The sequence below is a fragment of the Myotis brandtii genome, unplaced genomic scaffold (assembly GCF_000412655.1).
Source record: "Myotis brandtii unplaced genomic scaffold, ASM41265v1 scaffold105, whole genome shotgun sequence".
Classification (NCBI taxonomy): domain Eukaryota; kingdom Metazoa; phylum Chordata; class Mammalia; order Chiroptera; family Vespertilionidae; genus Myotis; species Myotis brandtii.
In genome coordinates, this window is record NW_005353538.1 from 9,133,835 (window position 1) to 9,150,988 (window position 17,154).

The 17,154-nt window shown below is 37.7% G+C and overlaps 1 protein-coding gene across 2 annotated transcripts in view; it reads right to left on the bottom strand.

Moving 5' to 3' along the window:
• The window catches only part of PDGFD (platelet derived growth factor D), a 246,891-nt gene extending 229,743 nt beyond the window's left edge, over nt 1–17,148 (bottom strand). For both annotated transcript variants that reach the window (XM_005856869.2, XM_005856870.2), the window contains exon 1: nt 16,989–17,148. In XM_005856869.2, coding sequence (XP_005856931.1) covers nt 16,989–17,112 — 124 coding nt within the window. In that variant the 5' untranslated portion in view covers nt 17,113–17,148. The remainder of the gene's footprint in view (nt 1–16,988) is intronic.
• Between the last annotated feature and the right edge of the window lie 6 nt (nt 17,149–17,154).

Consider the following 17,154-nt stretch of genomic DNA (forward strand, 5'->3'; position numbering starts at 1 on the left):
TCCATTTCTGGATCTTTAGTTAAATCACACCTGCAAAGTCTTTACCATATAAGATAGCATTTAGAGGTGCCAGAAGTGGGACATAAAGTCTTTGAGGGCCATTATTCAGCCTAGAACATACCCCAACACATAGATTTACAATCTGCACTAAAGCACTCACTAAAATTGGTCCTTTTTGTATATCACTTTGGATAAGCACACTGGAAGAGGTCAATGGGGGAAAAATGGGGTGCATATATAATACTTTCAACAATAAAGATTAAAAAAAAATTTTTGTATATCACTTTGATAAGCACACTGGAAGAGGTCAATGGGAGAAAATGGGGTGCATATATAATACTTTCAACAATCAAGATTTTTTTAAAAAAATAATACACTGGACAGACTAAATAGTAGGTTGTATAGGATCAAATCAGCAATATGGAAGACAAGGTAGAAAAATACCCAATTAGAGCAGGAAAAAAAAGGAATTGAAAAAAATGAGGATAGTTTAAGGGACCTTTGGGACAACATGAAGTATAACAACATCCACATTATAGGGGTAATCAGAAGGAGAAGAGAGAGAGCAAGGGATCAAGAACCTATTTGAAGAAATAATGACTGAAAATTTCCTAAGCAGGTAAAGGAAAAAGACACATAGGTCCAGAAAGCACAGAGAGTCCCCAAAAAGATGGCCCACAGCAATATACATCATAATTAAAATGACAGAGGTTAAAGACAAAGATAAAATCTTAAAAGCAGCAAGAGAAAGGCAGTTAGCTACAAGGGAACACCCATACGATTGTTAGCTGATTTCTCAACAGAAGCATTTCAGTCCTGAAGGGACTGGCATGAAGTATTCAAAGTAATGAAAAACATGGGCTGGAAAACAAGATTACTCTATCCAGCAAGCTTATCATTTAAAATTGAAAGAGAGATAAAGAGCTTTCCAGATAAGCAAAAGGTAAAGGCATTTGTTACCACCAAACTAGTAGTAAAATAAATGTTAAAGGGTCTTCATGAAGAAGGAGGAAAAGAAGGAGAAGGAGATGAAGAAGAAAAAAGGAGGAAGAGGAGGAGAAGGAGAAGGAGAAGGAGAAGGAGGAGGAGGAGGAGGAGGAGGAGGAGGAGGAGGAGGAGGAGGAGGAGGAGGAGGAGGAGGAGGAGGAGGAGGAGGAGGAGGAGGAGGAGGAGGAGGAGGAGGAGGAGGAGGAGGAGGAGGAGGAGGAGGAGGAGGAGGAGGAGGAGGAGGAGGAGGAGGAGGAGGAGGAGGAGAAGAAGAAGAAGAAGAACAACAACAACAACAACAACAACAGAGGAACAGCATTAAAAGAATAAAATGACAATAAATATGCACCTATCAATAATCACTTTAACTGTAAAAAGCGTAAATGTTCCAATCAAAAGACATAGGTTACTGAATAGATAAGGAAACAAGACACATATAAATGTTGTCTATAAAAGACACACCTCAGAACAAATGATACACACAGACTAAAAGTAAAGGGATGGAAAAAGATATTTCATGAAAATGGAAAGGAAAAAAAAGCTGGAGTAACAATTCTTATATTTGACAAAATAGACTTTAAAACCAAGGCTATAGTAAGAGACATAGAAGGATACTACATAATGATGAAAGGAACAATCCAATAAGAGGATGTAACCCTTGCCAAAATGTATGCGCCCAACATAAGAGCACCTAAATATGTAAAGCAAACCTTGATGGACATGAAGGGAGAGATTGACAGAAATGCAGTCAAAATAGGGTATTTTAACACCCTATTGATATCAATGGATAGATCTTCTAGGCCAAAAATCAACAAGGAAACGGCAGTCTTAAGTAACACACTAGATGAGATAGATTTAATTAATATCTTCAGAGCATTTCACCCTAAAGCAGCAAAATATTCATTCTTTTCAAGTGCACATGAGACATTATCTTGGCTAGACCACATTTTAGACCACAAGTCAAGTCCCAATTAATTTAGGAAAATTGAAATCATTTCAATTATCTTCTCTAACCATAATTGTATGAAACTGGAAATCAATCACAAGTAAAAAACACACAAAAACATGGAGGCTAAATAACATGTTACTAAACAATAACTGGGTTAACAATAAGATCAAGGAAGAAAAAGATACCTTAAAACAAATGAAAATGAGAATATAACCTCAAATTTATGGAACATAGCGAAAGTAGTCCTGAGAGGAAATTTCATAGCATTATAGGCCTACCTAACAATCTAAGTTTATACTTAAAGAAACTAGACAAAGTAAAACAAACAAGTTCCAAAGTGAGTAGAAGAAAGACAATAAAATGCATCCAAATTGGAAAGGAAGAAGTAAGTAAAACTGTCATTTTTTTGTAGATGAAATGATCCTGTGTGTAAAGAAACTTAAAGATTCCATAAAAAAAAAAACTACTACTAGTAAATGTATTTAGTAAAGTAGCAGGATACAAAAGAAATAACCAGAAATCAGTAGCATTTTTTATATACCAATAATGAACTATCAGAAAGGAAAACTAAGAAAACAATGCCATTTACACTTGCATCAAAAAATAAAATGCCTAGGAATATATTTTGCCCAGTGAGTGTGACTCAGGGGTTATCGATCCATGAACCAAGAGGTCATAGGTTTGATTCCCAGTCAGGGCACATGCCTGGGCTGCAGGATTGATCCCCAGTGTGGGAGTGTGTGTGTGCAGGAGGCAGCTGATCAATGATTTTCTCTCATCACTGATGTTTCTATCTCTCTCTCCCTTTCTGTTCCTCTCTCCAAAATCAGTTAAAAATATTAAATTTAATCAAGTATATAAAAGACCTATGGAAAATTATAAAACAATGAAGAAAATGAAGAAGATACAAATAAATGAAAGCATATACCATGTTCATGGATCAAAATAGTTAACATCTTAAAATGTCCATACTACTCAAAATGATCCATAGATTCAACACATTCACAGAACTCGATCAAATATTCCAAAAATTTATATGGAACCACAGAAGGCCTCAGATAGCCACAGCAATCTTAAGAAAGGAGAACAAAGTCAGAGGAATTATACTACCTGATATCAAACTACACTATAATGCCATCGTTATCAAAAGAGCATGGTACTGACATAAAAACAGACATATAGTTCAATGGTACAAAATAGAGGACCCAGAAATATAACTACAGCTTTATGGTCAATTAATATTTAACAAAAGAGGCAAAAATATGTAATGAAATAAAGATAGTCTATTCAATAACTGCTGTTGAGAAAATTGGATACATATGTGCAAAAAAATGAAACTAAGACCAGCTCTTTATACCATATACTAAAAATGGATTAAATACTTAAATGTTAAACTAGAAGCTATAAAAATCCTAAATGAACACATAGGCAGTAAAATCATGGACACTTTTTCTGATATATTGCCTCAGGCAAGAGAAACAAAAGAAAAAATGAACAAATAGGTCTACAGCAAACTAAGAAGTTTTTGCACAGCAAAGGATCAACAAAATAAAAATACAGCCCCCTGAATTGGAGAGCATATTCGTCAATGATACATCTCATAAGGGTTTAATATCCAGAATCTATAAAGAACATACACACTTAACAGCAATAACCAGATAATCCAATTTTAAAAATGGGCAAAAGGCCTGAATAGATACTTCTTCGAAGAGGACATACAGATGTCCAAAGATATATGAAAAGATGGTCAATATCACTAATCATCAGAGAAATCCAAATTAAAACCACAATGAGGTATCACCTCACATCTCTCAGAATGGCTATCATCCAATATAATAAAAGCCTAATATGCTAAGTGTCCGGTTGTCCGGTCATCTGTTCAACCAATCAAAGCGAATATGCTAATGATATGTTAAGTCCACTCAACCACTGGGTATGATGTGCACTGACCATCAGGGGCAAACGCTCTGACCAGTAGGTTAACTTGATGCTGGGGTCCGGCCGATCGGGACTGAGCAAGACGGGCTGGACACGCCCTGGAATCCTCCCGCTGCCCCTCCTCCTGGCTGGCCCCCATCGGGATGGGCCGGCCAGACCCCACCCGTGCACAAATTCGTGCATGGGGCCTCTAATCAATAAATAAACAAACAACAAATGTTGGTGAGGATGTAGAGAAAAAGGAACCCTGTGCACTGTTGGTGGGAATTCAGATTGGTGAAACCACTGTAAAAAGCAGAATGAAGTTAGCTCAAAAAATTAAAAATGGGACTGCTTTTTGACCCAGGGGCTCCACTTCAGGGAATATGTTTGAAGAAACCCAAAACACTAATTGTAAAGAATATATGCACCCCTATGTTCATTGCAGTATTACCTACAACAGCCAAAATTTGGAAGCAGCTTAAGTATCCATCAGTTGATGAGTGGATAAAAAAGAGCTATGGTACATTTCCATAATGGAATACTGCTGGACCATATAAAAGAAGGAAATCTTACCATTTCTGACAGCATGGGTGGACTTGGCCAAGTGAAATAAGCCAGTCAGAGAAAGACAAGAATCACATATTATGCGGAATTGAATAAACAAAATTTTTAAAAATAAAAAAACAAAACTAGGTAACATAAGCTGCCCTATAATTATTCATATACATATTTTATCCCTTTAGTGTAAGTTATAATGGAGTAGAGGCTGTGCCTTATGCTTAACTGTTTGCCTTAGTGCTTCATCCAGTGCTCTGCATGTAGTCAGTACTCAATCAATATTTATTGAACAAATGTGTTTGTTTATGCTTTTTGCAGTTGGGTTTGGTGAAAAATACTTTAGTAAACTAAACTTCAGTGAACTAAAGAACCGAATCAAAGCAGTGTAAGCCACAGGGGCTCTCCCAGAGTTCTTTAAATAATCTCCCCTTTCCCCGTACTTAAACTAAATTTCAAAAAGCTCTCACTCTATTCTTTTTTTTTAAATTAACTACTGTCTAAAATTATTTATTTCCATGTTTAGCAACTCCATCAGTGAACTTCTTGTTTTATAGGAAATGTATACTTTTTGTCCCATTCAGTAGCGATTCTCTTGTTTAATCCTCAGTATAATAACTTACAGTGTGAACATGTTCTCTTTATATGAATAAATCTTTAAACAGAATGGAGATGAATTCATCTTACCTTAGCTTTCTATACTTAACCACTGAGATTCAACCTTACAAATTGTTTACTGACCCTTACTTTATTTACTTCTTTCTTTGAACTTTTATTATCAAGTAGTGGAAACTTCACATGAAAGCCCTCAAATACTAACACTGGAAGGGAAAGGTATACCAAGAAGGATTCATCGTAATCAGAGGATGTGTGGGGCTTATTTTAGGAGGATGAGGTGGGAAAAGACAGTTAAAAATTCTCCACATTTCATTGATATAAGTCCAAAATTAACCACAAAATGACATGCTTATGCCTAGGCAGCATCTAAAAGTGTGTGTGATGTTGGCATTCCCAGAAAGTCATTTGGAAACATAACCAACTCTCTCCACCAAGCTACAGTTTATAACAGCTAAGAAAGCACTTTTGCATGTTATAAGTATGCAAGAAATATCAGGTTTTAGCATGCACACCCACAATCAGAAACACCACTTACTTTAAAGACATGATCGTTAATTACTCTATTTTACTCTGCATATAATTTATGCAAATAAGTGCTTCCTTTTTGTCCCCTGCCTTGAGTTCATCTACACAAATACTGCACAAGTTCCTAGAGCTTAAAGTGTCCACAAGTTACTTTTATATTTCTATGACCTTCCCTTATCTGCTCTTCCTCTTCTAGTCCCTATCCTATTCACTGATATTAATAGCCACCAGACAATTCTCAGAAACCTAAGAGTCACCCCAGATTGAGAGTTAAACATCCTTTCTCCCATTCATTTACATTATGGTAGTGGGAGGGCTCATGTGGCCCAAATGATCAGCCATAAGAAAAAAGACAGTGATTGGCTGATTTCCTGATTCTTCAAATCTTATGGAGCTACTCCTACGTGCCAGGCAATGACACGGACAATGAGGATGCTCAACTTTATTAAGCACAGAGACTGCTTACATCAACAGATGCCAGGTAGATAAATACCAGTATAGGCTTTATGATGGGAATGTGGGAAAAATAAAGGAGTTGTCGGTTGGGAGGGTTGGGAGTCAGGAAAGGCCACGTAAAGTGGTGCAATTCCTCTGTCTAAATTTTAGACCCTAAAATGTCACACCTGGTCAGTACATGTACTCCACAGTCCATTAAAAAACAACTATGATGTGTCTGGAAGAGCAATGACAACAAAAATATTAATACAGTTTAGGAATGCACCACTGGATGAATATTCTAATATTTAAAAATTAAAAACAATATAAAACTAATTATTTTACTCTGAGGCCTACTGAATAGAAGAGTTTACTTTAAATCCCAGTGAGATCAACCTTGTAGAACTCAATTAGTGAAGTAAAAAGAGGTGGAGAGCACAGTAAAGAAGTAGAAGCTGTAAATGTAGGTTTACAGGACATTGGCACATAAATAGCAGTTGACCCTTTGGACAAAACTAAGATCTTCCAGAGACTCTCAGGGATAAAATGGAAAGATAAGGCTAAAGTTAGAGCCTTAAAAAACATACTGATAATTACAGCACAGACAGGAAGAGAAAACCCAGCCAAGGAGAGAAAAATAATAAATAAACAAAAGGGTAATAAGAAAATCTATGTGTGTTCAATATCATTTTCCATTGTTATAAATATCCTTCTATTATTTTAAATAGTGTAAGTTTATATATGAATTTATACGTATCTATCCCAAAATGTTGCATTGTAGAACCTGATAGGCTAAAATATGGCATTATTTGTTACCTTTGAATGCTCTTTCTTTTTATATAACAAAATGCTGCGTACATAAGATCTGTCACTATTCATAATGGTTGCGGGCACAGAACAAAACATAAAATATACTTTGCTACTCCAAATAACCTAAAATAAGTATTCAGTTGGTTCCGCCTTTGTTTATATCACCATTTAAAACATATCATTTAGGAGCAGTTAAGGCAAAGAAGGGGCAGTGTCAAGGCAAGGGAAGAGAACATTTCAAGAAAAGACCTGCCAATCACAAGGAGGCTACAAATTATAGTGACCTCACCCAGCACAGTTCAGTGGAGCAGCAAAGATGAAGAAATTGCACAGGGTAAAGTAGAGGGGAATGGAGACAGTGAGCTACAGTGAGACAGAAGTTAATACGGTGATAAAATGAAGAGAATCAGTAAAACACCTTGTATATGTTATGGGAGGGTGCAAAGAAACTTGTAGATGGGAGTTGGTGAGAGGATGGAGCCAATAAGAAGAGAAAGTTTAAATAGAGGAGGGGAAGTAAGCTCTGTGGGTTTAGGTCTTGGGATTGAGGGAATCAGAAAAAGGGAGAATCAGCCCTAGCCAGTTTGGCTCAGTAGATTGAGCATTGGCCCATGGACTAAAGGGTCACAGGTTCGATTCCAGTCGAGGGCACATACCTCAGTTGCAGGTTTGATCCCCTGCTGGCCCACTGGGGCCACATGTCTTTCTCACATTGATGTTTCTCTCTCTGTCTCTCCCCCTCTCTTTCACTCTCTCTAAAAATCAGTGGAAAAATATCCTAGAGATTAACAAACAACAAAAAAGGAGGTAGAATCATGCATAGGAGGGAATATAAAAGCACAATACTCACATACAGGGCTGACTTAGAAGAGCATTGCTGACTCTGATCCTGAGATAACTTATTAATGCGAAATACTGGGTTTATACTTGATGTTATTGTTGGTTAGCAACTACATCATTTGTTGAAACATAAACTGTGTTCAACTAAACCAGTTAGAAGATAAAGAGAGATATAGGTATAGACTATATCTATCTATCTATCATCTATCTCTCTAATCTACCATTGCATAAACTGGTGCTAATTCAAGTTATTTTATTTTGTAATTATGGAGTTGCTCTTATTTTCTAGCCAAAGAGCTAGATTTTTCATTTATCTTTGTTGAATTTCATGTTAATATGATAAGCCCATCATTTCAACCTAAGAACATGTGGATTGTACAATTCAACAATCAGTAAACTATAGTTACAGGCACACTACCTATATTGTAAATAACATTTTATTGGAACACAGCCACACCCATTCATTTATGTAATTTCCGTGGCTGCTTTCATGTAACATGAAACAGAGAACTGATGGCCTAAAAAGCCTAAAATATTTGGTATTTGGCCCTATACAGAAAAAGTCAGCCAACCTTGGCATGTAATCCAACCTAACAACTATTCTTTCCAGCTAAAATATGCAAGTTTGGAAGATATGTTTTCCATGTCTTCATTCAAATTATTAAGGACTCTAATCCCAGTAGGATCTAATCCAAAGCACTGATAGCAATCCCTGCTCACCTCCCTCTTGACTAACACAAATCTGCCAGTTACCACTAGAAGAATGATAACAACAGCTTATTACCATCTGGGCTACAATTGCTTGTTTCCACAGGCTGTAAAAGTGAGCATTGTAAATCTTCTGGTGAAATCCATATATGCTTAAGTTGATGCCATTTCCAACTTATGATACTGGTAAACCTATCAAAACTAAACTTTCTTTTGTAATCTAAACTTTCTTTTTTTTTGACTCAGAAGCATCAATAAAAACATCAGCAAACTTACTAGGCTGCAATATCATGATTCCCTGGTGGCATTGGGAAATAGGTTGTGTCTTAGTCCATTTGGGCCACTAAAACCAAATACCATAGACTGTGGCTTAGAAACAGCAGAAATGCATTTCTTACTCTTCTAGAGCCCAAGATTGAGATGCCCGTAGGTTCAATGTCTTTTCGCTGTATCCGCACATGGCAGACGCAGGGAGGCATCTCTCAGGTGTCTCTTTCACAAGGGCACTAATTCCATTGATGAGGACGCTGCCCTCATAATCTAATCAGTTCCCCCAAATTCCACCTTCTATTATCATCACATTGGAAGTTACAAATTTCAGGGTATGAATTTAGAGGGCAGCACAAACATTCAGTTGCCTTTTTCACTGTATCCAATAAGAAGCCTAAGCCAGCTGTGCTTTCTTAGGTCTTAAAAATGATTTTCAAAGCTTGAAAATATAAGAGGAGGCAGGAAAACTACTAGCTGTCACTTCTCAAAGCTAACAGTGTGATAACTGGAGCCAGTCCGGTTCTCTGACGTAGCAGCACGCTCCCAGTCTGCTGTGGGTCTGGGGACCACACAAGCAAGTGGGATGGAATTGCATGGAAAGTAAAGGCAAATGGTCTTTTAATGTCTACCACATGAACGCTATGAACTCATTTATACACTTTGTGACACTAATTTTGGCTTTTAAGCAAATTTGTTGCATATTTATTAGTTCATTTGGTTGTGTTTTACATAGTTGAGGTTGCTGAATAGCTAAATTCTAGAAAATTAGCCTATTGCTATATTGCTTATTAAGCGTTTCAGTAAAATACGAAACTTGTCAGCAGCTTCTCACCATTGGGTCTGAAATGACTTGTTAAAAATTAACACAGAATATTCAACCCATGCTCATAACTCACCCCAGCAATTGTCACTACACTCCCTCAGACCAAAGAAGGCATGCTGGATTTCAAATTTCAGAAATCAAGAATCCAATCACACAAGCTTTCCATAATGTTTGGCTCGCTTTTATAGATAAAGTACTGCATCCACAATTATGTCTTTATAAACACTGCACAAAAAGGTGCTCAAGTGAAAAACCTAATATCTGAGAAAAGATCACTCCTCTTTATGAAAGACAGCTCGCATGCTTATGGTCCTTTCACAGACCTCTCTGTCTCCCAATTATACAAAAACCACTAATTTGCACATGGCACAAAACATAAGAAAACACAGTATTAATCTACCAGTATTAAAGTTAATATACCAATGTCTGCATGTCAAGGTGAGAGCAAAGATATCATATTTAAGCATCATCAACTCTTGTAAGAAACAAGGTTTGCTTCATTCCTGTTCTGAGAAACATCCTCGGAAGACAATATTTCCTCCTGTCTGTGCACTGTACACGTTAGTGTCTCATAGGCTTATTCCTTTATTTATGACTTACAGTGGGTCCTGAAATACTGTGTGGGGAGGCAGTAGATTTCTGCTGCAGTATTTGTCTTGGGTTCTTTCTTTTTAGGGCTTATATATTACTAGTGACCCGGTGCACGGATTCGTGCACATTGAAAGGAAATTAATTAGAAGAAATATTGTAATATCGCTATTCACCCTTTCTCTATAATAGAAGTGTCAACCAAATTCACGATCGACAATGACAGATTGAAACACACAAGTGCGAATGGCGCCAGCGAGAGCTTTCTATGTATTGTGCATGCGCGAGTCAACTTAGCCTTTTATATATATAGATCCCCTTGCAATTTTTTGTCAAAATTGTCCTCATAAGAGTTAATGTAAAAGTGCTCCCTTTTAAATTGCATTAATTCTGAAATACAGAAGTGAAATAACTTAAAGCTCTAGACAGGTCACTTTCATGATTAATATTACCCTATGAGACTTCAGATATAGTCAACAGTTTCTAATATCTGGGGTTCTGAGCTGCAGAGGGGTATCCAGGGTGAGGGGACCTCAGTGTTGTCCCGAGAAAACTCAGGCATGGCCTCCTCTAGCATATTGACAGTATATTCTGTGTCTATTCCCACAGGCAGTGGAAGTGTAGAAAGACTGGCCTTTTCTTTTTATTATTATTATTGATTTCAAAGATGGGAAGGGAGAAGGAGAGAGAGATAGAAACATCAATGATGAGAGAGAATCATTGATCGGCTGCCTCCTGCATGCCCCCTACTGGAGATGGAGCCTGCAACCCAGGCATGTGCCCTGACCAGGAATTGAACTATGACCTCCTGGTTCATAGGTCAATGCTCAACCACTGAACCACTGAGTCACAGCAGCCAGGCAAAAGGCTGGTCTTGATCACAGCACTGATCTGGCTGACTTCTCAGAAACACTACAGGACTCGGCATTGAAACACAGAACAGGGCCTATCTTTCCCTAAATTAAATCTTTCACTGGCTTCCCATTGCCCTCAGCAGGACTGCCAAACTCCCTAACATTACTTCCCAGACCTTTCACTAGTGGACACTTGCTTACCAATATTCTCATCTCTAAATCTTGGCAAGTGCTATTCTCTGCACTAGAAACCCACCCTCCTTCCTCACTGCTGCCAACTTCTTAACTCCTATGCATTCTTCGTTCCCCAGTGTAGACATCACTTCCCCCAGGAAGCCTTCTCCAATCCCTAAATCTATATTAGGTCCTCCTTGTGAATTTCCATACTCCTGTGCATTCCCTCTATTAAAGCACATATCACACAACATAGTGGTTTCATGGTTTTTAAACTGGAAAATACATTTTTTCCAAATAAAAATCTTAGAAAGAATTCAAATATGTGAAACAGAAATGTGGAGATACATGGAATTGTTCTATTGAAACAGGAGTGGAGAATCTGAAGCTCTACATGTTCATCCTCTGAGGCATTCCGTGCTGGCCTCTAAGGTACTTCTTGAGAATCGAGGGACTCTCCAGGGTGCATCCAAATACAACGACACCACACTGGAACTAAGCACTTATTTTTCTATATTGCCCACTAGACCATAGGCTCCAAGAAGGCAGGAACCGTATTTGTTTCATTCAAAATGTGTTTGATAACTGAGCATCTGGCACAGAAACTGGCAGTTATTAGAGATACAATAAATAATTTTTGAATAAATGAATAATAGTTCTAGTAGGGTGAGCAGCAGAGCTCAGGGATAACAATGATTTGTTCCTTCTTCTCTGGACAGTCCAGATCAAGTAAAGTATGACCTGAAAAGAGATAACCTTAAAGGAGATCACATAGTGCAAAGGGTAACCCATTCTTCTCTAAAGTCATCTTGATCTTTTATAAAGGCCAATGCATTACAGAAATGGCATGGCACAGAAGAGTTAGAAACATCCTACATCTGATTTGCTTAAAAGATGTTCCTATTTTACTACGAGAAAGAATTTTATTAAGGTCTTCAGGAAGTGCGTTTTTATGCTAATCAGATCATTTCAGCAAAGAAAGTTCAAGAGTAAGTTCTAGAAGAAAAATGATTTGCATTATGACTCAACTCTCCAGGACAGTTACATAACGATGCACATCCTTCCAGACTTTTAGAATGATGGGATTATCTGAGCCACTTGTGCTGGAGAGTCCTGTGTGACACCACACTTATGGCTTGTCAGTAACTCCTGGGGACATTATTTGAACTTGTGGTTCTGAAACAATATTTTGCTTTCACTCACTTAAAGGGGAAATCATGTAGACAAAAATCACTGTCATTTAATAAACACAATATGGTCATTCCTGTAACTCACAACCTAGTGGCCTCTTCTGTTACAAAGTATATAAACACATGGCTGAACCAGCCTTTTAAAAAGAACAATGGAATTCTATGAGCTGTAAAAAAAAAGAAAAAGGATTTCTTACCCTTTGAGACAGCATGGAGGGACCTGGAGAGCATTATGCTAAGTGAAATAAGCGAGACAGAGTAAGATAAGTATCACATGATCTATTTAAATGTGGACGCTAATGAACAAACTGATGAACAAAATAGAGCCAGAGACATTGAAGCATGCAACAGACTGGCATATTTCAGAGGGAAGGGGGGAGTGGGAAGAAATTAACCATAGAACTTATATGCATATATGCAAAACCCATGGACACAGGACTGGGGTGGGGGAGATCAATGGGGGGGAGGAGGGAGATATCTGTAATACTTTCAACAATAAGGATAAATTTAAAACAATTAAATTAAACAATGTAATCTATGGTGGCAAGTCAATGCTGTGCTGCATTTAAGATATGTAATCACCACCATGTTCTATAATATTATGAGGTTTTAATACCCCTAGAGTTGAACAGAAATATAAACACTGAAGAATGTATGAATTAGACACAAATCTGATTCTTAGCGTTCAGACATTTTGTTTATATTGTCCTCTATTGTATTGCCTTCCCTTTAAGCTTTGATCCTTGCACCAAAGTCAATGTACTGTCTTCCACTGGGATAATAGGAACCCATGTTATTTAAACATCCAGCATGAGTACTTAAAAACCTAAGACCACAATTACTAAAATTGCAGGCCTATCTCTAGATTATGATAATGTAATAGATGATTCAAGAACAAGAATACTAAATAGCACAACAAAACCAAATTCAGAACCACTTGCCACAAACACCTGTATTTTCTGAAAGCAACAATAAGTCAAGAAAGTGAAGAGGGACTCTGTATTCTTAAATCCCTCAGCAGGAAGTTCTATCTAGTTTGATGTGAAAATAAATAAGTAATGCTGCCAGTTAATTGCTACCTATACACTTCTTGATCCACACTCTAAGCAATATCAGTTGTGGCCAGTTATTATTAAAAATCACCAAGTACGTAGGCACTAAAACAAGAATACGGGGATTCTGTTGCCAAGTGAAGAATTTTTCTGTACCAAGAGGTGAATCAGTTTGGGAAAAAGTAATAAATATGATATAAGGAAGTATAAATATTCAATTAAGTACCGCAATCTAATTTTACTCCTCCTTAGATATAGAACCTTTTTCTTCTTGGATACAGAGACCAAATCCAACCACTGTCCTCCATTCCGTCACCTTCAGCCATTCTGCAGGTGCTGGGAAAGGCTCTACAGATATTCCTTTTAGGACAATAATATTGTTGACCCTTGAACAACACAGGTTTGAACTGCGTGGGTCCACTTATACACGGATTTTTTTTTCAATAAATACTATAAATATTTTCTTTTCCTTGTAATTATCAATAAAATTTTATTTTTTGTAGCTTACTTCATTGTAAGAATATAGTGTATAACACATATAATACAAAATAGGTGTTAATTGACTGTTTATGTTATCATTAAGGCTTCCAGTCAACAGTAGGCTATTAGTAGTTAAGGTTTTGGGGAGTCAAAAGTTATATTTGGATATTTGACTGACAAAGGATTGACAACCCTAACCCCCAAGGGTCAACTATATAATATAATGATGAGTTCGGGAAAGCCAGTAGACAGCAGCAGACCAGCCTGCTATACTGGACAGCAGAAAACTATATTATTAATCAACCCTTACACTTCACTTCTGTATCATTTCTTAACTACTCTAGTTATCTGGAGCTATTAAGTACAGGTTGATAAAAAACAAGTTGTTGTGTTTTGTTTTGTTTTTTAATCAGGCTGGACAGGATCCAACGCACCTCATGTCCAGCACAGGATGCCTGCCCTCCTTGTTCCTTTCTTAACTCTGATATTAGGTAGCAGCTAACAGGGTCAGCAGGGAGAAGTCGATGGCAGTCAGTGTAATGACAGTTTCATCATGAGGTAATAGTTTCCAAAACCCCTATTCAAGGGTCATGGCTAATTTCTTTGTTGTGATTTCTTACCATTTGAAATCTGAGCGCCAGATCTTCCAGAGACCCTAAATTAATGTTTGGGAACTTTTATCTTCTATATTCCCCTTATATTCCATGTCCATCCCCTTCCCAAGCTTATACCCTGTCTTAATCTGATAGTCAAAAGATCAAGAATACTGTCTTCTTTAATGAAGCATTAGGAAACGGGACAGCAAGTGGAAAATGTCTGAAATCAGAACAAGGGTTTAATTTAGTAAATTATTAGTTTCTCTTGTCAGCTCAACTGTTGCCATTAAGATTTTCCAGACAACGTCTAGGCTTCTTCAAAGACTCTTTATTCTACTGTCTCTCCAAAACTCTCTGGCAATGTTTCTCAGCCTTTTTTACATTATTGTCAATCCCCACTTACAGTGTCCTTTTAGACTTTTTATTTCCCAATCACATCCCCTCCCTATGAAATATTAACACTACAGATAGACTGTTAATCTGTTTATATGCACTGGCCCTTTCGAGGACCACACACCATTGTAATACCAAAGATTTTTCACCTCCTATTACCCAATTTTGACCCTTTGGGGCAATATTTTTTTTCTTTTTGAGAATGCATGCTTCTATAAGAATAAGCTACCTTTTGAAAATTCTCCAAACTAGCCAAACATTATAAGAGTTAATTTATTTACTCTGTATGTGACAATTTTCTTTTATCCTAAATATCCTTTCCCCTTTCCTAGTCTTATTTATTGACATTGAGAAAAGTATTGAACAATATAAACCCATCAAAATGCATGTGTGAGTATTTGTGTGTCTACTATTAGAATAATTGCAAAGCAGCTTTGGCTAAAATATGGAGAACTAAATCCAGGGAAGTTTTTGAAATTCTGATAAAGTATATCATTTGTTATATAGACTTAACAGGTGTATAGAGTTTTTACACAGAAAAATAAAATGAGATTATTATTTTCAAAAAATATTATGAGCTGCATGACATGGTTTTAGTCAGAATCGTGGGCTAATGGGCAATGCTTACAGACTTTCAGATTTTGTCCTTGACTTCTTGTAACTGATACTGGGAGGCCAAGGATTACACAATTATGGGTATGAAGTCATGCAAATTAGAAATGGCATTTTACTCTCTGCAGCTGAAAGGGCATATAAAGTGCAAGCATTAACAAATCTAAAAACTCAACTAGAAGACTTCTTGATGGAAATATTAATGAGTAAAACAAAACTATAAAAGATTGATCTTAAGCCTAAACTTTTTAAGTTTAGTAAGAAAATGTTAGGCTGTAATTAAGTTGTAAAGTTATCAGAAAGGTAATAATGGCGCATTTTACAGAAAACACTATAATGAAGTAATTCTATACATATAGGGGGATCTCTGGCCAGGAGTTGACTCCATAGTTTCCTGTACCTTCCACACACACACACACACACACACCCCACTTCAGATGATTCGAATGTACTGAAATCTGCAGTTCATTGTCATCAGAAAATATAATGAAGTTTCTTTGTTTCAAAGTTCAGAAGCTTTTTAGCAAAGTCCAAGTTAAGGACATACAATGAGAGAACAAGATGGCTAATATGAATTTACCAGAGAACAGTCAAATGTTGCCAGCTCAGACAGTGAAGCCATCAAGATTAACTTGGTGATCTTAGGGGATGTGTTTGAACTGTACAGAAGCAGAGGAAGATGTTATTGATGAAGGAAAACCTATAGGTCACTTCAGGTAGATGGCAGAAACAGCTGCAAAACACTGGCAACATCAGCTGTAGTTGAGAATTGAGAAATAAATCAACTTCAGATCTTGGTGGAGGCCCAGAACATAAATAAACTGAATTAAAGTCTCTGGGACCCAATGACCCAGGTGTCCCCTGGAATAAAGGAAAACAAACAAGCTTGCTTAGGATAGCTGTTTAAAGAGCTTTACTTTTTTGCAAACAGTTGAAAAGCCTTCTGTGCAAGGAAATTAATAGCAGAAACCGGTCCCCCTAAGGTATAGATGGAACCCCAAAATCCCTATTCTCCCAGACTCTGAGCTTCTGAGCCACTCTGAACCCCAGTGGGAAAGTCACTCTGGGGACAGAATGGGCACACATCCACCTCCTAAAACTAAGCAATTTATAGAAAAGCTGTCAGTCTGTCCCAGGTGTGACTGAGATACTGAAATGCCTCGTTTCCTCTTTCTCCACTAAAACAATAAAAATTAAAAGAAGTCACCTAGAGAAGGTCACTCTTGAGTGCCTCCGTCTACTTTAAGTGTCTCATCTATCTGAGTTTCAAGTTCAAAAGGTTAAGAGCTTCACCAATGGGTGGCGCAGCCTGCAACTTTCTGCAACTCTGGGGATCTGGAATCAGTACCCCTTGGGTATCAAATCGACGTCTCCAGAGCGTGGGGAGAGAGCCACCTCACCCGTCCCATTCCCTCCTGCACGCATCCCACACATCTCCATCCTATTCCAGAAAAAAAGGGGGCTCTCTCAGGACTGGGGATCTGCGGACGGACACGAAATCCCCCACACCACAATGCATTCACCAGGGTTCGCGTGAGAGAGACAAAGAGAGGACAAGAAAAAGTGATTATTTTTAATAAAATAAATAAATAAAACCCGAGCCTCTTACCATCTCGCCTGAGGTTGGCGTTGCGCAAAGCTTTGATGGATGCGCTCTGCGGGGCTGCAGAAGTGTCCCGGTAGCTGCAAAAGTTTGCGCAGATTAGAGTGTAGACAAGGATGAGCCGGGGCATTGGGACCGGAGACCGAGGGACAGCCTTGCTCTCAGAAAAACC